Raw genomic sequence first — 25,373 nt, forward strand, 5'->3', positions numbered from 1 at the left:
TGCTAAGATTGAGCTGGATACCTAATTTTGAGGAAAAGCATTTCCATTATGAATTTAGGGAATCCATATAACCTATAAAATTCCTTTATGAAAATATGTGCTCATTAATAGGCTGTGGAGAAAATTATTGGTAGTATAAAATTAGATGCTTTTGAAAAAAAAACTAATATGATAATTACGTCCATCAAGACTCCTTCCCACCATGGTCTTGGGGAGGAGGTATAGGGTGAAGCAGATCAAGAAGACAACCAGGCAAAGTTTTTACTCTGTTACATACATCACACATACATTATTAGTTAGGCCTGTGCCAAAAGGCAGTTAAGTGGCTCACCATAGTGACACATCCCTTATTTGTGTAAAATCTGACTCATCTGCTTTGTGTCTTTTAAATAGCAAAATTTGAACAATGAATACTAGCTCTCTGAATTGGTAAAATGTAAGTAAGATGCAGTAATTAAAATATTAATTTAAAAAATGAGCAGGTGTACCTGTATAAGGGATGCAATGTGACTGACAAACACTGCATCCCTAATAGGGCATTCAGTGTTCAGTTGACAGTAAACCAGTTACACCATGGAGTAAAACAGAATTGATGCAATTGCAGAAAGCATGTAACAATACAGTATGTGTAAGTGTAGACACTGCTGTGGTGAATCTGGAGCAAATGTTCGCTAATAGACTATAACAACTGTGCTAAGTTTTGGCAAGGTATTACATACTAGTCCTCAGCAATAAGTATATCAGTTATTCTACAAATAAAAACTGTTTGCCTGATTCAGCAGGTTCAGCAACTATACATTGCCATGCTTAATTCCATTTGTCAGGTCTCTAATAGCACAATGTGTGCTTGTTTTAAAACAACTAACTGTTTGAGCTACATTATTAAAAAATAAATACGTAAAAGTTGGAAACATCCAGCTCATCCTTCCATTGCAGAATGATGGAAAAAGTTGAACTTTTGACAGGAGATTCTGTGGCTGGCTCAGTAAAAAAGCATTGTGTTTCCAGTTGGCTGCCAAACCATGAGAGTACAGCATAAATAACCCATGGGCATCATGAATGCTACATGAATAGACCAATCAGGACCAAAAAGCTGTGCCTATGCTCTGGAAGGTTTCTAACGCTTTGAAAATTGATTTCATTGAATAACATTATTCTGATCGATGACTGGATAGTTTCTGCCCTCACTTACAGTTACAGTATTTTTTGCACAAAAGAAGACACTTCTTCATTAGTAACTTTAGCTAAGAATAATGAGCATTATGTCAACCTAAACAAAAATGATGAAGTCTCCCACTGCACTTTGGAAATGAATGATATCCTAAACTTCAACTGCAGTGTCATTAACAGAGCATAGAGCATTGAACTTGTAAAACATTTATAGCAGGAGACTGGATACAACAGAGAAACTCCTTCTTGGGTAGAAAGGAAACAAAAATAGACTTTTCAAGAAATCCAAAATAATAAAAAAAGTTAGAAAATGAATGCATGGCATAACACTTATGTGTTCAGAGCATATTACATATTTTAGTTAATTCACCAAAGAGTCAATTTTCATCCATTTTCTTTGACCACATTTCTAGAGCAAGAACACAGGGAAGACACAGGCTATCCCAGCAAGCAACAGAAGCATGGCAGGAGCAGTGGACAGGACATTTCCAAAATGGTTGATTTTCTGTTTTTTCTAAGGATGCCATTAGAATGTTTCGGTGACCTGAGCAGATCAGCCTTACCGAGACCTTCACCTTTCTTTATTTTCAGATACTGTGTTGAGCAGGTCATTTGGCAGCACATTTTATGTCTCATTATTAGTTTGGCTGTTAATTAAGGAAAAAGAAACAACTAAGGGATCTACGTCAAGTTAATTAAAACTATGGCAATTAGCAGAAAAAACTGGTCACTAATTAAGAAGATGGTTAGAATGAAAACCTGTAGACACTGTGGCCCTCCAGGAGCGGAGTTGGACATCCCTGACTTAAACATAACATTTTTGAAAGATATACTCGATAAAAAGTTAAATCTCCTAAGTCTCAATGTAAAATTGTTGGCTGCATGTTACTGGAAACTCTAAATTAACAGGATATGACTGAGCATGGGTGACTGCATAATTGTGTCTTATCATGGACTGTCTCCTGTTCAGGTTTGCCATCTGCCTTACATCCAGTGCTCCAGGCTTTCATCCATGGAAACCTTAATTAGATTCAGCAGTTTTGATTAATATTAGCTCATTTACCTTCAATATTCATCATAAAATCTGCAGTTTTTCTCTATTATCTTGCAAAAATGACTCCACAGTGGATTAATAAAGATTTTAAAAAGAAGCTCCAAAGAAAAAAAACTGCTTTATAAGACATATAAGACTAATAACTGCAAAGTGAATCATAGAGCGTATGAGAACATGAGATAAACCATTAAGAAGGATATCAGGGAGACTAAAAGATATATAGCAGATAAGGCGAAAGACTACCCTAAGAGCTTCTTTCAGTATTTTAGTAGTAAAAGAACAGTCAAGGAGTGCATCAGAAATAGTAAAGGGGAATTAAAAGATACAGACAATGAAACAGCAGATGCCATAAACTTACGTTTTTCTGAGGTGTTCACAGGTGAGCAAGTGGATAACCTCCCAGAGGTAAACGCGACAATTAAGGAGGTACTGAGGGATTTGTAAATTGTACAGGGAGAAGTACTGCTCAGATTAACTAAGATGTAATCAAAAAAATCACCAGGACCAGATAATATTTATCCTCGAGTTCTTAAGGAGGCTAGTGAGTACATATACAAACCCTTCACACATATTTTTAGGAAATCACTGCGCTCTAGGGAGATTCCAAAGGACTGGAAAATGGCAAATATCATCCCATTATATAAAAAGGGTGACAGGGCAGATCCAAGCAACTATAGGCCAGTAAGCTTAGCATGCATCACAGGAAAATTAATAGAAAGAATTATTAAGGATTAGATTGAGCAACACCTGGCAAACATAGGAGTTATTCTGAACAGTCAGCATGGGTTCAGAAGAGGGAGGTTGTGTTTCACTAACATGCTGGAATTCTATGAGGAGGCAACAAAAGGATACGATCAAAGTAGAGCATATGATATTATTTATCTGGACTTTCAGAAAGCATTTGATAAGGTGCCACATGAGAGGTTGGGCATCAAATTAAAAGAAGTGGGAGTTCAAGGTGATGTTTTTAGATGGGTGCAGAATTGGCTCAGACACAGGAAGCAGAGGGTGATGGTGCAAGGAACCTCATCAGAATTGGCTGATGTTAAGAGTGGTGTTCCACAGGGCTCAGTGCTAGGGCTGCTGCTATTTTTAATATATATAAATGATTTAGATAGGAATATAAGTAACAAGCTGGTTAAGTTTGCAAATGATACCAAGATAGGTGGATTAGCAGGTAATTTACAATCCATTATATCATTACAAAAGGACTTGGATAGCATAAAGGCTTGGGCAGATTTGTGGCAGATGAAATTTAATATCAGTAAATGTAAAGTATTACACATAGGAAGTAAAAATGTTAGGTTTGAATACACAATGTGTGGTCGGAAAATCGAGAGTACATCTTATGAGAAAGATTTAGGAGTCATAGTGGGCTCTAAGCTATCGACTTCCAGACAGTGTTCAGAAGCCATTAAGAAGGCTAACAGAATGTTAGGTTATATAGCACGATGTGTGTAGTACAAGTCCAAGGAGGTTATACTCAACCTTTATAATGCACTGGTGAGGCCTCATCTGGAGTACTGTGTGCAGTTTTGCTCTCCAGGCTACAAAAAGGACATAGCAGCACTAGAAAATGTCCAGAGAAGAGTGGCTAGACTGATTCTAGGACTACGGGGGTTGAATTATGATTATTGATTAAAAGAACTGAGCCTATACTGTACAGTTTAAGCAAAAGAAGATCAAGAGGTGACATGATTGAAGTGTTTAAAATTATGAAGGGCATTAGTACAGTGGATCGAGACTGTTATTTTAAAATGAGTTCATCAAGAACACATGGACATAGTTGCAAACTTGTTAAGGGTAAATTTCACACAAACCTTATGAATTTTTTTTTACACAAAGAACGATAGACACTTGGAATAAGCTACCAAGTAGTGTAGTCGACAATAAAACTTCAGGAACTTGCAAAACTCGACTTGATGTTTTTTGGAAGAAATAGGTGGATAGGACTGGCGAGCTTTGTTGGGCTGAATGGCCTGTTCACATCTAGAGTGTTCTAATGTTCTAAAAAAGCATATAATCATAAAATACTTTCCACATAACAACACTTTTAACTAGAATAATTAATTATATTTTGGCATCCTGTGATGCCGGAAATTTTACAGCTACAGTATCTTCTAACTCTAAACACTGCATTTAATTCAATCAAATCATCTATAGAGAAATTATAATAATTAATCCCTGTTGAAAATGTGTGTATTTTCCCTAGGATCTGAGTAGATGAAAGGTGATTTTAGGTCAAGGTATCGATTGAGATATGTATAGGATTTAGAATATGCTCCACAATGGCAATGCACCAGAGATTGAGGAGTTCCAACCGGAAATGCTGAAAAAAGGGATGTTATTTGTTTTCCCTAACACACCTCATCAGTGTTGTATGAAAAGCTGGGAAGGTGGCTTATGACTGGCGGACTGGAGTTGTGGTCCCCATTTTAAAAAAAAATGGTATGGAATGGTTTACACAATACTTGCAGGAAATCACTCAACAAAAGATTTTATAATGTAATGACATAGATTGTAATGTACAATAATATTCAATTAACTACATTAACTTATTATTTATTAGTAGCCATCCCCCACGGCTTTGCCCGCATAGAAGTGAAACAGGACAGTCAGGAGGGTCCTGCCTGGTTCCCTACTCCTGACGTCACGCTTCCCTCTCCCCTTGGCCCGCAGCCTCTGTCTCAGATTAGTGCGAATATCTATTGCTCCTGCAAGCGAACTATGATTCTTAGCGCGATGACAGAAGTCACAACATCAACTTCAATGTTCAAGCAAATTCTAGAAAAAAACCTGATCTAAATCCGTTAAGTAGTTCTCTTGTTCGCTAGCTAAGTGGATGTAAGATACGCCCCGAGGCTGGTGAGTGAGTGAGGAGGGCCCCTCCCCCCTCCCCTCAGTCCACTGCATCTCTCTTAGATTGGTGCAAATAAATCGATACTGCAAGCAAACTATGATACTTAGCTCAATGATAGAGGTCGCAAAATCAAATGGTATGTTCAAGCAAATTATAGAAAAAAAACATTCTCTCGTGAAAAGTGGACAGACAGATTTTTTCTATATAGAGATGTAAGCAAATAAATATAGAGCGATAAACATGAAATTTAATCAAATGAACAATATCAATAATATTTAATTTGAAACTAAATATACTGGGCTAAATGAAGTAAATAAGCATCACAGATAGACAGATTGGTACAGGGGCGGCTTAATGCCTCTCTATTTGTCGACCTTTACAGATGCATGTATGTGCTTGTGTGTGTTCATGTCTTTTGCTTCATCATCTAGCTTGTGCTCTGATAGGGAAAATAAGCTGTCAATTACCTTCAAATATACATTTCTTTGAGTGTGTGAGTTTGCACACTTACATGTGCCTCTGTGTGTGCATAAAAGTATAATTAAATAAATTATGTATCTCAAAAACTACTTGTAAAAAACATTTGTGAATCAATAGACCTGATCTTATTATTAAATGGAGCAGAGTGCAAAAATCTCAGTTAAACAATTTATATGGCAATTATAGTTGGACATTGGTCAATACATTTTTGAAGGATATGGAGAAAAGTACTGGACTAAACTGAACCAAAAAAAAGAGGCCAAAATCCTGTAGCAAGATAAACATGGTGCAACTTTCTTAAAAAAATAGATCAATTTATTTGGAAGTTATTGTTTTACATACAGTAGATTTCCAGAGACACACACATACAGACACCATGGTAAAATTAACTTTTCAAGACAATCTGAAATTCACAGAATCAGAATCTGAATTGAACTCGATAAGTGAATTTTGAACCCCATTACCAGTCTCCCATTTACATGGAATTCAATTCACTTCATTTCCTTTTCACTCTGCTTATAATGGAGAGGATTCAGGTGGCAACATGCCGAGTGGAAAGATCATCACAATAAGCAGAGTGAAAGGGAAGTTAAATCAATTAGATTAGGAAGGTAAAGTTTACCTGGAGGATTTCTGTGAATGTATGGTTTTCAATGCTGCACTGCTTTATCTCAAACATGAATCATACTTGCTTGATTTTATTCTGTATCCAAATGTTTCTAAGAATGTTTTAAAGAAATTATTACATGTCTGTATTTTAGGCAATCAGACAAAATCTAAGTAATCAGTTTTTCATAAAAGTTTTTATAGCTTGTACAAAGGATATTACAACAACATTTATTTATATAGCACATTTTCATACAGCAATGTAGCACAGGACATAACAATGCAATACACAAGACACAACTTTTTAGTTTAAAATCTCTCACTTGTTTCATTTAACATCACAAAAACTCAGCTGTTATATTTTTATACATCACTTTGTTGAAGGATGGCCAACCATGAGATCCTAGCCAGACAAAAGTATCATAAGGAACAGAAAGTTTGCCTATTAGACGAAACTTATTTGGTACCTGGATTTGAATCTTCTACTTCAACTCAACGCAATGCTGTTCGCACCTCGGGACAAGTGAGGTTTACGCCTGCACCTGCTCAAGATGATAACGACAACAGAATCTTTGTATTTTGGCAACTCAAGCGGAAACCCAAGCCCAGGTCATTTCTGCTTTCTCAAGCAGTCACAACTCATAACCGTTTCAACCCTTTCCACTTCCCCAACATGCCTGCAAATAGTGATGATACAGTTGTTATTGGAGATTCAAATAGAATAGGTTCACCTGAACTTCTTAGAATATTTATTCAACTAAAACCCTCCACTTGTGCCCTTGATCCAGTCCTTCTAAGTTTCTTTTCAAATAGGTTTCTGATGTGCTAAATGATAGTGTACTTGACAAAATAAACTATTCATGAGATACTGGGGTCCCAGATTCCCAGATTGTCTAAAGACTACTGAACAAACCCCTGCACAAGAAAAATAATCTTGACTTTTCTGTCTTTCTCAACTTTACCCCATGTTTAACCACATTTCTAAGTAAAATTCTAGAAAAAGCAGTTTTTCAGAAGTTAGATGATTACTTGAGTAAACATTCTATTCTTGATAAGTTTCACTCAGGTTTTAGAAGAAATTGTACAGTAGTAGTAAATGACTTGCAGGTTAATGTTGACAGAGTAAACATATCTATTCTTGTTCTCTTAGACCTCAGCACAGCATTTGACACCATAGACCATAGCATTCTCATAAATCACCTTAGACAATGTATGGGTGTCTCTGGTCGTATCTTAAATTGGTTTCAGTTCAGAAGATTATTTGTTGTAGTATTAATTTAATCAAACTTAATAACAAAAAAAACAAAGAAAACATAGATGTTGGCAAAAAATTATGATATCTGCACTGGTATCTAGAAGGTTGCTGATTTAAACCCTGTTACTGCCAGAAGGTATCCTACTCTGTTGGGCCTTTGAGCAGGGCCCTTAACATAAAAATTGTTCCAGGGGTGCTGTACAATGGCTGACCCTGCATTCTGACCATCAAAGGTCATGTGAAAAATATATCAAATTAAAAAAATAATCTTGATCCCTTTGCATTCAAAGTACAATACAATACAATACAATACATTTTTATATAACCCAAAATCACACAAAAAGTGCTGCAATGGGCTTTAATAGGCCCTGTCTTTTAACAGCCTCCCAGCCTTGACTCTCTAAGAAGACAAGGAAAAACTCCCAAAAAAACCTTTTAGGGAGAAAATATGGAAGAAACCTTGGGAAAGACAGTTCAAAGAGAGACCCCTTTCCAGGTAGGCTGGGCATGCAGTGGGTGTTAAAAAAAAAGGAGTAAATACAATACAATACACAGAACAGAACACAAGTAATCCTCAATACAATATAATACTGCAATAGAAATATTACAAGTACAGAGCAGAATTCAACAGTAGATGATATTACATAATATGATTTGGATTTGTTTTGAGTTCTGGAGACCTTAGCCATCAAGCTCACTCCCCCTATCGGCCATTCCATTGCTGAGTCAGTGCTGGGCCAGCCAATCCATTGAAAAGTCGGAGCAAAAGTAAAGAATTTAGGTATAATAATACACTGACCTAAACTCTAAATCACACATTAACCATATTACTAGGACTGTATTTTTTTCATTTAGGGAACACTGCAAAAGTCAGAGCTTTTATAACATTGCAAGATATTGAGAAACTAAGTCATGCTTTTGTTTTTAGGCAACTAGATTACTGTAATGCATATTAATCGGTTGCTGCTATTTCAGAATGTAGCAGCAGGAGTCTTAACCAGAACAACAAAACTTAATTGCATCTCAACAGTTTTAGCATTGTTACATTGGTTAACTGTGTCCTTTAGTACTGATTTTAAAATACTATTAATGGCATATAATTCTCTCAATGCTCTATATGCATAGACATATAATATTTTTCATTACTTTTCAATCATTATTAATTTCTGCTTTCTCTTCTGGTTTTCAGTGCTGTGCAACTGCCTATGACAGGGATCCTCAATCACAGTCCTGGAGGGCCTCAGTGCTGCAGGTTTTTGTTCTAACCTGGTTGCTTAATTAGAAAGAAATTCTTGCCAATAATTTAATTTCATGGCTTTAACTTCATGTACTTTAACTCTGCTATGTCAGGTAATTCTCATATCCTAGATTTTCTTCCCCTTTCTAAGGATATCATCCAAATGATTTGAAGGTTAAAATGGATAAGCAATTCTCAGTCCTTCACTTTTTTCTTTTTACTTTCCTTCCAAGTATTTAATTAAACCCAATACTGCATGATAAATACACACAGGTGTAAATGGTAACAATCTAAATGGAGAAATGCTGGTCTCTTTTGTCATTTGCATGTTATTGCTAATTAGGAGTAATTAAAAACCAAGAATACAGCTGTTTAAAACAATAAGGGCTCAAAATCTTAACGAGTGAGACAACTAAAGTGAAGGAGAAGTGTTACTTGAGCAAGAAGTGGTTCTTATTAAGCAATTGGGTTGGAGCAAAAACCTGCAGCCACTGCAGCCCTCCAGGACCGTGATTGAGGACCCCTGCCCTATGATGTTCAAACGAAAGCAGATAGCCCAACTATTGACAAGACTCACTGCATCACATCTTCTAGGATGATGCCTAAAAACCAATAGGAAACTACTTAAGAACATTTTTTGTTAGATATAATGCCCAGTGGGGACTAGGCATTCCCTGCAGATTGCCTCCCCAGCCATAATATCAGACTCACCATTATAAACTTGAAAACAAATCCTTAAATAAGGACTCAGCTTTATCTGTTTACTAATGTTGGTATTTCATTTATTCATTATATCTCTTATCTATTTTAATTTGTTTTTCTTATGTTTAAACATTTTGACATCTTGTAAAGCACTCTGAGCTACATGTATTCTTTGTATGAAAATGTGCTATGCAAATAAATGCTGCTGCTGTTGTTGCTGTTATTAAGGACAATTTAAAGCAAAATGGGTAACAGAAAAGAGGATAATCCTTTATTACTCAGTAAAACAAATACCACAGTTTCACGTACTTCAGAATTTATTCTAAATACAAAGCCTAATTATTGCATCCACAGATATGAATCAGTATCTCTTTGACTTCGTGGAATTATACAGCTTTAAACATTAGTTACCAAAGAGAATTTATACTGTACATACTGTATACCATTAAATATTTCTGTTGATTTTTTTCTTTGTACCAATACAGTTTTGTGCATTCCAAAAAAATGCAATTCAAGAATTACTTCACTTGTAATTATTGCTTAAATAATTATTTGGTCTGATTTTTTTACTTTCTTTTTAACAAAGATTACAAAATTTAACAAATATAGATATTTTCATGAAAATGTGGCTTCAGCTTTACTGAGTTCTCCAGGGCCAGACCGGGGTTCCCAAAATTTCTGGTCCAGTGACCCAAACCATTATCCACAAGAGGGTTACAGACAAAATAGGGGAAGTCTATTATAAACATTTTATTTATTTCTAGTGCTCAACATACCACTCTAAAGATCATGTCAAACTAGAATATTATTACTTAAGTTTTATTGGACTCTGAAGGAATACATTTACAAATACTTTATCAGTAATAAACCTGATCAGTAGAATAAACAAGTTAAACAACCACCCATTAGTTAAACTGAAAGGTATGACAAAATATTAGCAGGTATTAACAGTACTTTCAGTGTCCACCTTACAAAGGATTCTGCATTTGCTGCTCTGCCATGTCCTGTGCCATATCTTTAATAAAGCAAGGTATAATATTTAAGTAAAGGCAAAACTGTTTGAACATACTAGCCTTAGCAGTGAATACATACATAGCAGACCCTAAAAGACATTCTTTAACAACTTCAGGCATGGGCAAATGCTCTTCCACTTTGTGTTATCATTGTTCGTTATGTTGCAGTTAGCTCTTATAGCACTTTTCTGTGTACAGTTTCACGTACTGTAAGTAGTAGCCCTTCGAGGCCATACTCCTTTGTGATGTGAGAAGTAATTTCAGAGGTATGGATGGCAGCATGTGTTCAAAGAATAAAATGCAGGACAAAAACAATTTGAGTGTCTAAAAATGGTGATGTTTTTTCAGTTTACTAAGTAAAGCTGAATCATTGTGTTTAAGTGGTGTATCACAACACAAAACACAAAGTGGATGCAGTCAGCAGCACAGGCTCCTGTTACTTCGGAAACTATGCTTATATTTGCATAAAACTGTGTGAGACAGTAAAAAAAGAGTGTTAGCAATGTTGAAAACACTCATACTGTAGATGATTTTAAATTAATTAAAATCCTAAAAAGGAAAACCAGACATATTATATTGTAGTTACTTCCCTATAGTCATCTCTCTATTATAAAAAAAAATCTTGGAAGGAGACGAGATGTGATTGTCTCAGAGACACTTTCACATCCCGCGAGACGAGTCTTCGTGCCAAGCAATGTAACCACGCCCAGGGCCGGAAGACCCACAAGACAAGAGCTTATTCAAAGAGATTTGGAAAAGTCCTGCGTGGTTATGTAGAGAGAAAGAAATGATAATCACTCACGGGCAGTTATATATTGCATTGTCATGATGTAATTCCAAACACGGACTCAAAATTCAATGCAATATTGATGAATGGGTAAAAGCGAAAAGAGATCAAATATATGGACATAGGTGATATGACAGAAGTGCGACACGTGAAATGCAGATCACGCAGCACAGCAGCAGCAGCAAGCCAGCAGCTGATCGAGCAAAGAGGAGGTTAAAAAAAAAAAAAAAAAAAACTGTATGTGTTTCCCATTGTATCACCGTTTAAGAGGGGGTGTAGGAGAAGCGATCACGTCTCCTTGGGGTGTGTTCAGCCCCCTCTTCACAGCGTGAGCAGCAGAGATGTGAAGTGGTTGGTGTGTAGCGTAGGCGGGGGTGGGATTTGAGCAGGGGGCAAAGCCCCCTAGTTAATAAAAAAGAAAATCATTTGCAGTTTGCTTGCCATGACATAAATTTAAAAGTCTTAGAAAAGAATAGAAATAAGACAGGCAGACTATGCTATAAGAATGAAGGCCTAAGGCGTCATTGATGTAGCATTGAAATGGACAAAGTAAAATAAAATTAACAACAAAAATGAAGGTGGCAAATGAACTAAAAATTGAACAACCAAACAGGTGTCAATTTTACTCATTGGAATTCTTTACATAGCACTTTATGCAGTTGATAAATAGAAGCCTGCAATACAACAGAAGTCTTGCAGGACATGTGAAACAAGTTTATACTTTGCCAAGGGGGATATAATTTTTGTACTATGGGACAGGACTGAAGTTTGTTCTGTGTGGAAACAGGATGAAACCTTAAGAAAGCAGGGGAGAATAGAAAGTAAAGAACAAAAAAAGTATTTTGCATCCCTCTACTTTTTTGGTTCCATAGCTTAGCTTTTAAATAGTGCAATGAGCTTCTCATGGGCATATAGAACAGGACAGCTAGTCACTGTTCTTATAGATCCTTAGCTTTACTCTATTGCTGTTCACCTGATGGCCCTAACACACATTATGTCACTAACTGCTAAACTCTTTGATGGCCATCATTCCTTCTTTCTTAAATAATATGCTGCCTCTGAAAAATGTATATTTACTGTGCCAATTTCCATTAAACTAGTGGTTTCAGTTTTATTTTAGCTCCGTCTAATATGCTCAGTTTTCTGAATTTAAGATATTTGTCAGCCTGATCACATAAATAATTTGCATAGAATCAGGCCATGAATACTGACCCCCAGTGGACTTTTCCGTTTTGAGAAGAAAATGGCATTTAGTCATATCAAGAAAAAATAGTAATGCAGTTGATTTAGGTTTCTGGCTTCCAGTCCTATACCCTAGTCATTGTCTCTGAGTGGTTGGCGTAGTATTCTTGTGGCTTTGTATTGTAGGTTTTTCTCCACGTACTCCAGTTTTCCTCTCACATCACTAAAGATACAGAGGTAACTGGCAACTATAAATTGACCCTAGAGTGAGTGTGGCTGTGAGTATGTCCTGCAATGAAATTGATTAGACAAGTTTTAGCATGTATGTATATGTAAATGACAAAAATTACGATATGCATTATTTTCAAAACATTTTTTGCATACCAAAAAAGTTCCCAATGGGCTGTCTTTAGCTTGCAGGCCAAAGTTTGTCCAGCACTGTAAATTACAATTTATTTACTCCTGCTTAAAACTGGCTTATGACAACAACACCAGTACAATTTACAATGGGACACAGTTCTTGCCCCTGCCTAGAAAACTAGCAGACTTACTACTGCTAATTTAATTACAGTATACCCACCTTTATTGGTGAAACACTTTAGGGAAAAAACAAAAAGAAGAATTAGTGCTTCATTTGGGCAAATTTAAATAAGCCACTATTCAAAATACGCATTTAAATTGTTAGATTATGGAGACTAATTTTGTATTTAATATTAATCATAAATTAATAACAAACTAAACTTACCAGATAAGAGGGTACTATGAAACAGTTAAGGAATAAAACTGTTGCATTAAGGAGTTTCACAGCACTGAAGTACAAGCTCCACATCCCAAGCTATAACAGGGGTTCTTTTGCAGAATCTCATTTTCCAATTCCATAGCTGGACTGACCAGTATAATTAGCATATTCAAGATTATAATATACAGAGTGAATGTATTACTGACTGTTTAATTAGAAAAAAGAGTGTGGAAATTATTCTTTTAAAAATATCAAAATTTATATAATCAAATGCTTTAGCTGATCTGTGATGAGTGGTAAATTGTGCTTTGTTTTAGCATTGCCACTTACCATATACTGTAAACAACTTTAGTGTTGTAGTTCAGGTGAAATGGAGCTCTCAGATGTTATAGACATGGTTTGCTAAATGATTATAAGGAAACAAATATATATGAGGTTCATTGTAGAATAGCAGTGTTAGACGTGAATGATACTTCATATGCACTACAGTTGTAATCTGAAAAACTACCATATAATTAAAGTATATTGCAAAGAAAAAAAATGAAGATGTAATTTGATTTGAGTGGCACTGCTTGTTTAAACTCAAGAATGTTGTATTGACAGCATGTACAGTATGTTGTAACAGATCCATCTTCAGAATTCAAGCCTACAGTCTTACAATGGGAGTGAAAAAAGTACGTGGTTGCTTGTTTTTTCACTGACCTGCTAGACAGGGCAGCAAAAGGTTATTGGTTTGAATTCAGCAACAAGCATGGTATAAAACAGAGAAGACTCTCAGGTACTGAAACATCAATCAGTGGCTTTCATTTTGATTTCTAAATGCCAAACTGAAGGAAATGTTGCACATAGTACCTTTTAAAGTGTATGGCGTATTCCCTTGTGGACATGCAGTTAATGACTGCTTAAAAGAATTGTTTACATGCTTGCTAAAAAACAAGTGCCTTTTAGTTTTGTTGAAGGTGGACCCTGTCAAAGTCCAACCTGCCTCCCTATCTGAACACATATTTTATAAGAAAAACTAATGATGTTTGTACTGTACATTTCATTCCCTCCAGAGGACCACAAGGTATCAGCTAGAGTCTCTGCACGCCTCACTGTTATTGCAACCTAAAGGAACACCATCTACAGCTCAAACTGGCAAAGAAGAACATACTTGTTATTCTAGCTCATCTGTCTATTCAGCACCCCTTCTCTGTTAATCTTGACTCATTATTGCTAACACCCACCAAGTCTGTAAGCAACTTGGGAGGTGTTAATCAATGAGCAGCTGTCCTTCAGGGGCCATATCTGATAGAGTATGCAGCACAACTCCTGGTCCTGGCTATGATCTTGTCACATCTGTACTACTGCTGTTTTCTGCTGAGAGGAGTACTGGCACATATTACCAAGCTGCTACAGATGATTCAAAATGCAGCGGCACTTCTGGTGTTCAAGCAGATTTGGCAGACACATGTCACTCCTGTTTTCAGTTCACTACCTTGGTTTCCTGTAGCAGCATGTATTAAGTACTAATTTTTGATGCTTGCCTACAGAATAGTGAACGGGTCAGCACCTATATATATATATATAGTGATCCCTCCTTGATCAAGGGGATTGCATTCCAGAAACCCCGCGAAAGGTGAAAATCTGCGATATACAGTATATATATAAAAATATACACATATAAAAACATACATACAGTACATATATACATGTATTCATATATATATATATATATATATATATATATATGGAGATTCTTGTGAGGTCCTGGGCTTCTTCTTCATCCCTCATGTCTGCGGATGGTGATGCCACCTCCATCAAATCTCACTCCATCCTTTTTTCATGTGTAGCTCCTAGCTGGTGGAATGAGCTGCCCACCTCCATTCCAACTTCTATGTCTCTCAGTGTGTTTAAGAAGCATTTGAAGACCCTTTTGTTTTAACTGATATTTGATGCTAGGTTACAAAACCTATTCATTGTATCTAGCTTCTACTTCACTTCTGATGATCAATCTTATACCCTTGTCTTGTAACACTTGTTCCCAAATAGTTCCCCCACACTGATGTTTACTCGTTTATGTTGAACTCTTTTGTAGGTCGCTTTGGATAAAAGCATCTGATAAGCAAATAAATGTAAAATGCAAATGCATTTTTCTAGTTATAGCCGGTGGATACATTGGTACCAAAGTATCAGTTATTTAAATCATCCCTATTATAAATCTGTTATAGTACGGAGGAAAAATGTTGTCAGGTGTGAGTACGTATGCCAAACTTAAAATTGTTTTGTGTTGTATAATCCGATGCACTTCATATTGGATCAGCGGTAATCATCTGAGAACATCAACAGGCCAAAGAAACATTTACAAATTAAAAATGACCACAATAAATTAATTAAAAGCCGTTCAAGTACTTTCAAACTTCATTTATGATCTGCTGCTGATCTAAAAAAAAACTTTAAAATAATAAACGCACTTCAAAACCTCTGCCGCTGTCTACGTACGCTTAACTCGGCAAACACTTAGTGCGCAATACTGGTCTGGGAATACTCACTGTCGATCCTGGGAGTCATGTCAATTTTCTGGACCTCCTTGGCGTAGTAATCCTCCTCGCTGCTTTCGCGGTCGTACTCCGAGTCCTCCTTGAGCATCTCGCGCGTGCTGTTATAGAGCAGCATAACTTCCCGGGGCACTTCCTCGTCAATGTCAACCGAGGATTCAGGCGGTTCGGCAATCTTTAGCTTGCTTAAAATCTGTCCCCGCACTGCCTCTATCCTCTTCATCTTAAAGTCCTCTAAGTCGAAGAATTGGCAAGTGGAAATGGCCATAGCCGTGCTGGCCACACTCAGGACCATAACTAACTGGACTGATGCCGCCATGGAAGACTGATGCGCGTGCCGGGGCGTGGCCTGGAGCAGGTGAGAGCGCGCCGCAGTCAGGGATGGGCAGGTGAGACAGCGAAGCTGAAGCGTGTCACCGCAGGTTCCGACCGGTGCCACTCCAAACAATGAGTGACGATGGGCTGCGAGGAAAAAAAGGGAACATTGCGCTGTCAGTGAAATAAATTTACTAAATTTCAATTCTATTGAATACAGTATATCGTGGCATGCAGCCTTTTGCTCACAATTCGATTTTAACTGTCATTCTTTTAACTGAAACTCGCAGATTTCGAAAGTGATGTGGTTTTACAACTCTAACACGCTTTAGTATTTAATTTAACAAGTGATGAGTGTAAGTTGCCCCTTCACAAAATAAACGGTGTTTAATAGCCATGTTGCTTGAGGGTAGGAGGAGAAATAATCCAGTCTATGAAAGTCGCCAGTGGTAATCAGGCATAAAAATAATAAGGAAAACTTACAAGGAGGCTGTTGATCAGTTTGTCCCCAGTTTTCACTCTATTTTTTTAGACCCGCTTGCTCCGGCAGCGCCCTCCACGTGAATGCGTCTCTTTGATGTGACATCAGTTTTGGCTGAGTCGCTGCAGCTGCGATCCGTTTTCTTTTAGCTGAATCAGTCCCTTCTGCGCATTTTCGCTTGGAGGTTTTACTTGAACTGACCGGTTCATTCATCCAACTGTTTTCCAGCGCTGAATTCCGCTGACGAGTTTGTGGGGCGTGATCGAAGTGAGGCTTTGGTACGGGAGGAGGTGTTGGAAAGGGGTAAACCCTACGCGTGTATTTTTGCAAAAAGTCCAAGTTACAACAAGTCACTTGCATCTGATGTTTACAGCCTTTCTATTGCCAGCTCAGCCAGCTCCCTTTCCCCGTTCCTCTCACACGTTTTTCGCCAGCTCCCTGCTCATTTCATGGCAGCTCTTCAGAGATCTGCAGTTTTGTCGGTAGTAAATTGGAAGAGGGCAAGTTTTTCAATGATTTTTAGGACATATACACAACAAACAAGTACTAAAAATTGAGAACCAAGACCTTTACCAATGCCCCAGCAACAAAGAAAACTAAATTACTAGTTAGGAATGGTTCCTGTTTTGGCTTTGAAACTCCTGGGATTGGCCGCAGATGCCAATATATTGACATCGGCGTAGCTTTAGTTTAGTAAATAGAAATTGAATGCACCCCAATATTAATGTAATTCAACATATCAGCGGCGTAGCCGGAAAATTCAACTGCTAGCGGTCCAAAAATAAAACATAAGTGCATAGTTTTCGTTAAAAAATGCAAAATACACAAATTAAAATCGCTACGCATACATGCCGAGAATATGAGTAACCGGAGTGAATTAACTGCCTTACCCATGATGGTGCCTTTGGAGCAACCGGTATTTTTTTTTTCAAAATGTGGCAAAAAAGCGAGAAAAAAAGAAACGTTTGTCTCCGAAGAGATCAGCTATTCGAAAATCAACAACACATGTTCGGGATTTCAACTGAACTTTTCGTGTGCAATACATTATTACTGTAGTTAGAATGTTATCTCATTGTGCAGCTCTGTTGGGTTGCTAAGAGTCGAAGAAAGCATTCTCTAACCTATGTTAGTCCACTCCTGATGTGACTTTGTCAGTTGATAAAGAAATAACATTGGGATTCCAGAGTCAGGTGTATTAAAAGAAACTGGCAATCTCGATTGGCAGGAACTTATGGAACGCAATTAGTAACAAAAAGGTAATTATGAAATAAATAATTGCATAAAAAATGAGCAGTGATATACAGTATATACAGTAAATGAGTCATTCCGCTTTGCAAAACCAAACCAAAACCATCTTAAAAGAGACCGAGTCAAATAAATAATTTAAAATATTTTCATATTTTAAAAATGAAAATAATAAAAAAGGTAACTTTAAAATAAAACCTGCAAAAATCAATTATTGAAACTGAATAAAACGCTAATGTAGCATTTCATGATTATTAGTATTATCGATTATTACAGTATCAAATATTGCGTTCTGTTTTACAATTATTTTGCAAGATGTGTTAATTTATATAGCTCATTTGTGAATTTCCCTTTAGGATTAATAAAGTATTAATCTATCTATCTATCTATCTATCTATCTATCTATCTATCTATCTATCTATCTATCTATTTATCTATCTATAAAAAAATTGACTACATTTTTCTTTGAAGTTAACTATAATTTTAGGCTGTTTTAAGTATTAGAATGAAAGACAAAGCTATTCTCTGAATAATAAATGTCATTGTTTCAATTGGTTTATTGTGTATCTGTTTACTTGAACCTTTCACAAGAAACCCATAGGCCAGGGAAATATATAACATATACTGAAAATGAACAAAATGATACGCTATTTAAAAACAAAAGCTGTTTTTGCCCCTGTAAAAATTACATGCAGAAACAAAAGTTAGTGCTGCTGCCACACAGCCCTGCTAGATTGAGCTCAAATTCACATTCAGGTCACTGTCGGTGTGGATTTTGCACATTCTATGTACACTCATAGGTTTTTGTCCATGCAGTTTCCTCCCATGTGCCAAAGACATGAAAGTCAGGCTAACTTGTTACTCTAAATTGACCATCAATGTGTGTGTGTGTGTGTTCCCTGTGATGGTTAGATACCAAATCCGGGGTTGGTTCCTGTTTTGCAACCAAAGTTTTCTCCTTGTGGCAAAGAAATGGATAAGACAGTTCAGGAAAATGAGAGTTATGGACCTAGAATTGATGCTACACAGCAACACTGCCAGTGTCAAATTAACACTTAAAGCTATTGCATTTATTCAATATAAGTGTTATTTTAGCAATATATGAGTGAATTTAATGCTGGTGAAGTTTTTCTGTGCATGTAGCACAGTGGTGAACACTGTTGCCCCACAGTTTCAGAGACATAAGCTCGAGTCCCAGGTCCATCTGCTGCCTTTCTGTATTTTGAAGGTCCTTTCCATGTGTATGTGTGGTATTCCTTTTTTATTCCCTCATTTCGACTCTAAATTGGTCAGTGTGAGTGACTGTGGGAGTGTGTGCATGTGAGTTTGCCCTCTCCAGAATGGGATCCCTCCCACACTAGTGCTTCCAGAATTAGCATCAGCTTTTTGATATTAAACATAATTAACAGGATAGAATAGAAATTAGTGGATAGATAAATATGTTTGATTAAATATATAGAAATGATTGTGTATTATGAACAGTCTTGGGGTTAAAACATTAAAAATAATGTTTATAACATAGTCATATTGCATTTTAAAGTAACCTAACACAATACTTATTTTATCAAAGTAAGAATACCTGAGCTACTTATAAAAAAAAATAAACAGATACTCATTTTTATTATTTATTTTGGAAGCTTATTGCTGTCACTCCAAAAAAATACTGCAGAGTTATTTTGCAAAAATAATGCCTTTCTTCACAAAGACATTGTCTGCTTTTGTGGATGTAACATCATGCAAGTGTGCACTCCAGCCCTTTGGTGACAGCAGTGGAAGAGGTTAGGTGTGTGTGTAGCTTGCAATCACATGAAAAGTACTGAACAAAATCTACAGGTATACACTTAATCCCGTGTGCACTGAGGGGTAAATTTAATAGGCCCAGCCTAGGGTTCAATCTTGGGAGCCAGTGATTACTGCAGCAAGAGGCAAGTGTGGTGGACAGTACTATTTTGCAGGGTTTGGGCACACGGTTATTCAGAAAACCCAGTAGCAGAAACCTATTAATAACGTGTCAGTTTTGTTTTTTTTCAGATATTTGCTGTAGATATGTTGAAACAGTGTGATCTGGTGGGGCTGCAGCTCAGTGTTTATATATTCAAATCTTCTGGGGCTTACGCTGGGGATGGAAAAAGGGACTTCACAGCACATGAAGTACTAAATACAGTTATAAAACGAGAAAATGATCAAATTGGGCTGTGTTTCTGGTCATTCGCTTGAAGGTCCATATATGGGCTAAGGATATAATAAGAATTGCTGGCCAGTGAAATGTGCAGTTTTTCATATAAAAGAAGAAAAAGCAATGGACTGTTTGAAATTCAATACCTTTTATAATAAATAACTATATAACATATTTAATTACTTTTGTAAGTAATGTAAATAAGTTACTTTAAAATGTAACTTTCCCCAACACTGATTGTAAAGCATATGTTCGCCGTTAAAGACTGTGTCCAAATAAACAGTTGGGACATCTAGATTCATCCTCCATTGGTTATACACAATTCTACTGGCACTACCAAAAATGTATACTGAAATTATAAGATTGCACTTAGAAATGTGCTCCAATCCCCCCAGCCCTTAATTTTTCTGACTTTTCACTCTCACTTTCTCCTATTTCTTTAATCTTTTATTAAACTGTTCTGTCTTTTGCTTTGTTTTTGTGTTGTTTTTTTAGTACTTGCTCCAGTTGTACCTGCGTTGCTCCATTTTAGTCTTTCTCTTATACTCTTTTATGATGCTTCTGGCATTTTTCTGTCTCAAATTCACAATATTGTAAGTATTATTGGGATGAAAATTTGATTTAATTTGACCATGCATTGGATTAAGATTGATGTTATGTTTTGTTATGTTATGTTATGTTAAACATAATGATTATATAATAAATACTGCAGTGAACTGGCAATTCCCAAACTAGATTAAGTTATTTTAATAATGGGTGGATGAATGATTGTAAATGAACACACATTAAAGGAAAATGAACAAATAAGTAAATGAGTCTCCTTCAGTAACAATGTAATGCCCAAGTGTTTTTTCACTGTGTTTAATGAAAACCATCTGAACTATTCCTGTCTGTGGCAGGCCCACACATACCAGGGCTACTAGTACAGCTGTCTGATTTTCTCTTTCTCTTTCTCTATCGCTTTCTCTTTCTCTTTCAATAACCTTCAGAATTTGTATCCGAAAAAGCATAATCAAAGTGTGATACTTAACAACGGTAAGCATTTGTTGCTAACACTAAACAATGCATTCTGTGATCTTTATTTGGATTAAGAGATTTTGAAAATGGTTGGAAGGAATAAAATATAGTAATATGCAGGACTGGTTCTTGCCAGATGCTACTCTTATTCTCCATGACCCAGAAATAGAAAACAGGTTTTATAAATGAATGAATGAAAAGAAATAAAAACAAGACTCTCTTGAATATCATAATAATAATTATAATAAATACAAGTAAAATTCAGAATTACTGATTTGTTTTGCCAAGGTGTTTTTATAGTACTTTAGTGTGTTCTGTTTAGATAATTTTTACAAAGCTGTCCTGTCTTTGCTATTTCTGCTAGTTGAACACATTCTCTGACAGTAATATAAAGCCATTCTTGTTTTGCTCAGATTTGTCTTTCCCCATGAGACATTATTTTAGGAATGTTTTCCCACTGATAATTTTTCTTTTCCAAGAAAATGGTTATTTAAAATTTAGCTTAGGACAGGCATCAAGAAAAACAATTATAGTAGACGTGTGGCCATTATTTTAAGGGAATCCACAGCTAATAATGTGCATATCGATGTAATAAGCTACGGCATACAGTTATAGTGAGCATATTTGATTCTCCATGTCACCATCCCTAATTGTTAATTCACTGCCCAGATAATCCTGACTATAACAGAGCTCAAGTGAAGATCTGTTGCAAGCTTCAGTAAAGATGTGGTGAGCACTGATTGTGACATGCTCATGAGTTAGCAGTATTTTACCTGATACCTTGAATTGAATGTAGTTAATATGAATAAATCAATAAGTGAAACCAAATTAATGTGATTCATGTTGTTCTTTCCCTATTTCGTTTATTTTTTTAATTTACATGCAGTATCTAATGTTTTAATGTACTGTATATATTCCATTCCCCAATCACTGTAGTTTCAAGCCAACTTTTGCTGGACAAGTGCCTGACACAGGCTTTCTGTTTTTGGAGAGGTAGTAATTTATTAAGACAGTTGTAATTATTATATCATCAGAGCAGAAAGTGGGCATTCTTTGGAAATTCCTCTTCCTGTCTAAAATGCTGGAACTGTTTACAGTTATGAGATAACCTTTGTGAGTCTAGAAGAGCAACAGCACTCCCATACACATTTAAGTATTTAAGGCAGTATTAGCCATTATGAATGTAGTGAGAAGTCAAGCAAAATGGCACCTTTTATTGGTTAACTAAAAAGATTACAATATGCAAGCTTTAGAGGCAACTCAGGCCCCTTCTTCAATAAAAGATGACATTTTGCTTGACTTCTCACTAGTATGTAAGGCAGAAAGTACACCAATTAGAACTAGAGTAAGTAAGCCACTTAAATAACATCTGCATTAGCTCATTGCTTGCATATCCAGCTTTACATGCAGTCGTGGCCTACTAACATTTCACATTTATTATAGCTGTTTAGGTACCAAGAAAATATAGAATTTTTGGACATTCTATTTAGAGTTTGTACACTATGTTTCCTCTATTTTCATATTAGTTTTCTTCCATAGTGTAGAGACCAGCATGCATGCTGGATGCATGTTTGTGCAACTACATCTTGTAGTTTCAGTGTGTAATGTGCTGTGTACTTTTGTCATAGAGCCCCAAGTCCCAAAGATAACAAGTGGGTTATGAAATTAAAATTTATGTATCCTTTGGTAATGCTTATTCATCATATCTTGCTAGCACGAGGACATCCTGCAGCTGCATTCTCCCTAAAGAAAGTGAATAATGTGATGGCTGTGAAGGAGAAAATTAATTAACTGACTAAAGTGAGCTGGCAGCTTTTAACAGTGAACACATCTGGTAACTTTTTCTTTTTCTATTCTTGAAATAATTGTATAAACTGCATTGTGGCCTACCATATTTCTCTAATGATATAAAGAGAACAATATTTTATGGTTTTCTTATTGATTACATGAAGCATATTTCCTTCCTTACAAACATTTTTTTTTATTGTGATTTCTGGATATGCGTCACTTGCTTCTCTTATGTAACTCCCACTGACGCAGAATCTTTGCTACATATGTTTTTTTAGGACCAGCATACTTTTTTTAACCTTACAGTGTGTTATAGAAAGCTTCTGTATGCCTCTCCAGGATCAATTTTCCTAACCCCTTATTTTGTAAAGGCAGCAGCCCTAAACAGTAACAGATCAGCCGGTCATGAGTAAACTCAGGAACATCACATTTGTGGTCAGCAGTAGTCTACTGTACATTGAACTTATATCTGAACATTATAATTTGTTTGCAAAGTTCCCATCTGTTTCTTTCTTTCTTTTTTTGTTTTCTTTAACATGCCAGAGCCAAAAAATGATCTTCCCAGGGTGCTAGGAATCAAGGAGCAGTGCTGTCACCTACTGGACAGATATTTACACCGTACTTTATGAACACAAGTATCCAGATGTAATTTTTATTTTTTCATTGCTTTATTTTGACCTCAGAAAACAAAAGGACAACATATCTCTGATAATTAATATCAGATGTATTTAAACATACTCTTGGTAACATATTGCATTGTCAGTTTTGTTGAGATTAAGAATAATTAAATGTGTACTAAGTCTTACTTGGAGTCTGAAAATGTAATTGTGAAAATATCTGTTTGAAGTAAGTTGTTGCAATGTAAAATCCATTGTATGCTTGATTGTACAATTTATTATTAACAGAATAGAAGTAATTTACTGAAAAGCTGCTTTTGAGAAGTCTGTCCCAGTAGTGCTAAGACATTAGAACATAACAGAAATAACCCATTGAAGGATAAACTCATGCAACAACAACATATACTTCTTTTTTTTTATTTTATTTATTAATTTTATTGTAATCATTCCATACAAATAGATCAATTAATACAAAAAAGAACTGAAGACAAATCAAACCCCACCCTTGAGAAGGAGAGCATGGCCAAAGGAGAATTGCTTAGGGCTTTTTAATAGGACAAAAATAAACAAAAAAAAAAAAAAGGAAAAAATATATATATATATAAATAAATAAATGGAGAAGGAAAAGAAATGCGGAAATAATTATTTCTTCTTATTCTAAACTATTATTGATTAGATCCTGCCAGGTTTTGAAAAAATTTTGTACAGATCCTCTAACTGAGAATTTGATTTTTTCCAATTTCAAACAATATAAAACATCGGTTTCCCACTGACTTATCAGAGGAGAGGTAGGATTCTTCCAATTTAACAAAATAAGTCTGCGTGCCAAAAGTGTAGTGAATGCAATCACAGTTTGCTTGTCCTTCTCCATTTCAAATCCATCTGGAAGAACACCGAACATAGCTGTTAATGGATTGGGAGGGATTGTGATACCAAGGCTGTCTGAAAGGCACTTAAAAATTTTGGTCCAGAATGATGTTAGTTTGGTGCAGGCCCAAAACATGTGACCCAGTGAGGCAGGAGCTTGGTTGCAGCGTTCGCAGGTTGGATCTTGCCCTGGAAACATTTTGGACAGTTTTAAGCAAGACAGATGAGCTCGATATATAATTTTTAGTTGAATAATTCTATGCTTTGCGCATATGGAGTTCGAGTGAATTCTCTGCAATGCTACCTTCCACTCTGCAATGCTACCTTCCACGACACCTTCCTTCCTAGCACTTTCTCATAAACAGTTTGTAGTTCTAAGCGCTTTACAAAATATCAAAGAAATAATTAAAATAAAAGAAAGACAAACTTAATTAGGTAAGAATAATAGTAACAAATAATAAATAAATACAGGCTTACATAAAAGAGATATATAAAGAGTAGAAAAGTAGCGTCCTTATATATATTGCATTGTAAGTCTCTACAAATGAGTATGATGATGAAGTCAGATGCCTGGGAGGACAAAAAAATGCAAGCTGGAGAAAAAAAATATGTAAGGGTTCCAAGGTCAAATGGAGTGGTGGCTCTGAGGCTAGGGATCTGCACTGGCAATCAGAAGGTTGCCGGTTTGAATCCCGTAAATGTCAAAAGGAACTCTGCTCTGTTGGGCCCTTGAGCAAAGCCCTTAACCTGCAATTGCTCCGTCTTGGGTATGACATTAATCTGCATCCATCCCTGCATGTAGGCCCTCCAACCTGCAGGGAAAAATCTGGGGGTTGGTGGTAGGATTGGCACTCCAGCCACCATAAAAAACCTCACACTTGTTCCATTCCATCTGAACTAGTGTGGTGCCGAGGTGTCACCCATTGCATGGCTGCACTTGGGTCCTAATGTGGGATCCTGAGTTCGTTTATCGTGTGGTGGGTGTGGCAATGCTCTGAATCAGCGTGTGCTCCTAACCTCTCTCTCTCAAAGGCCAAAAGACCAGCCAACTCCCACTGGGCATTCTACTTCACACAAACATTGTTAAGTTATTCTTTATTGTTTTTTAATTTTTGTCCCAGAGGATTTGATGCAGTGGGTCTCGTGGATAACCACCCTCACTCATTAACTCTATCTTAGCTGTGAAATCTGGAACAAAAGTGCAGTACCAAAAGACAATTTACTTGGACAAAAGGAAAGCATGCA

At 36.3% G+C, this 25,373-nt stretch overlaps 1 protein-coding gene across 1 annotated transcript in view; it reads right to left on the reverse strand.

The window, feature by feature from the left end:
- tgfb5 (transforming growth factor, beta 5) overlaps positions 1-16,799 on the reverse strand; it is an 84,280-nt gene extending 67,481 nt beyond the window's left edge. Inside the window, exons 1-2 of the mRNA XM_028804458.2 lie at positions 16,421-16,799; positions 15,617-16,084 (exon numbers count right to left, since the gene is read on the reverse strand). Of these exons, the coding sequence (XP_028660291.1) occupies positions 15,617-15,941 (325 nt within the window). The 5' untranslated portion in view covers positions 15,942-16,084; positions 16,421-16,799. The remainder of the gene's footprint in view (positions 1-15,616; positions 16,085-16,420) is intronic.
- Between the last annotated feature and the right edge of the window lie 8,574 nt (positions 16,800-25,373).

The sequence above is a fragment of the Erpetoichthys calabaricus genome, chromosome 1 (assembly GCF_900747795.2).
Source record: "Erpetoichthys calabaricus chromosome 1, fErpCal1.3, whole genome shotgun sequence".
Lineage (NCBI taxonomy): Eukaryota > Metazoa > Chordata > Cladistia > Polypteriformes > Polypteridae > Erpetoichthys > Erpetoichthys calabaricus.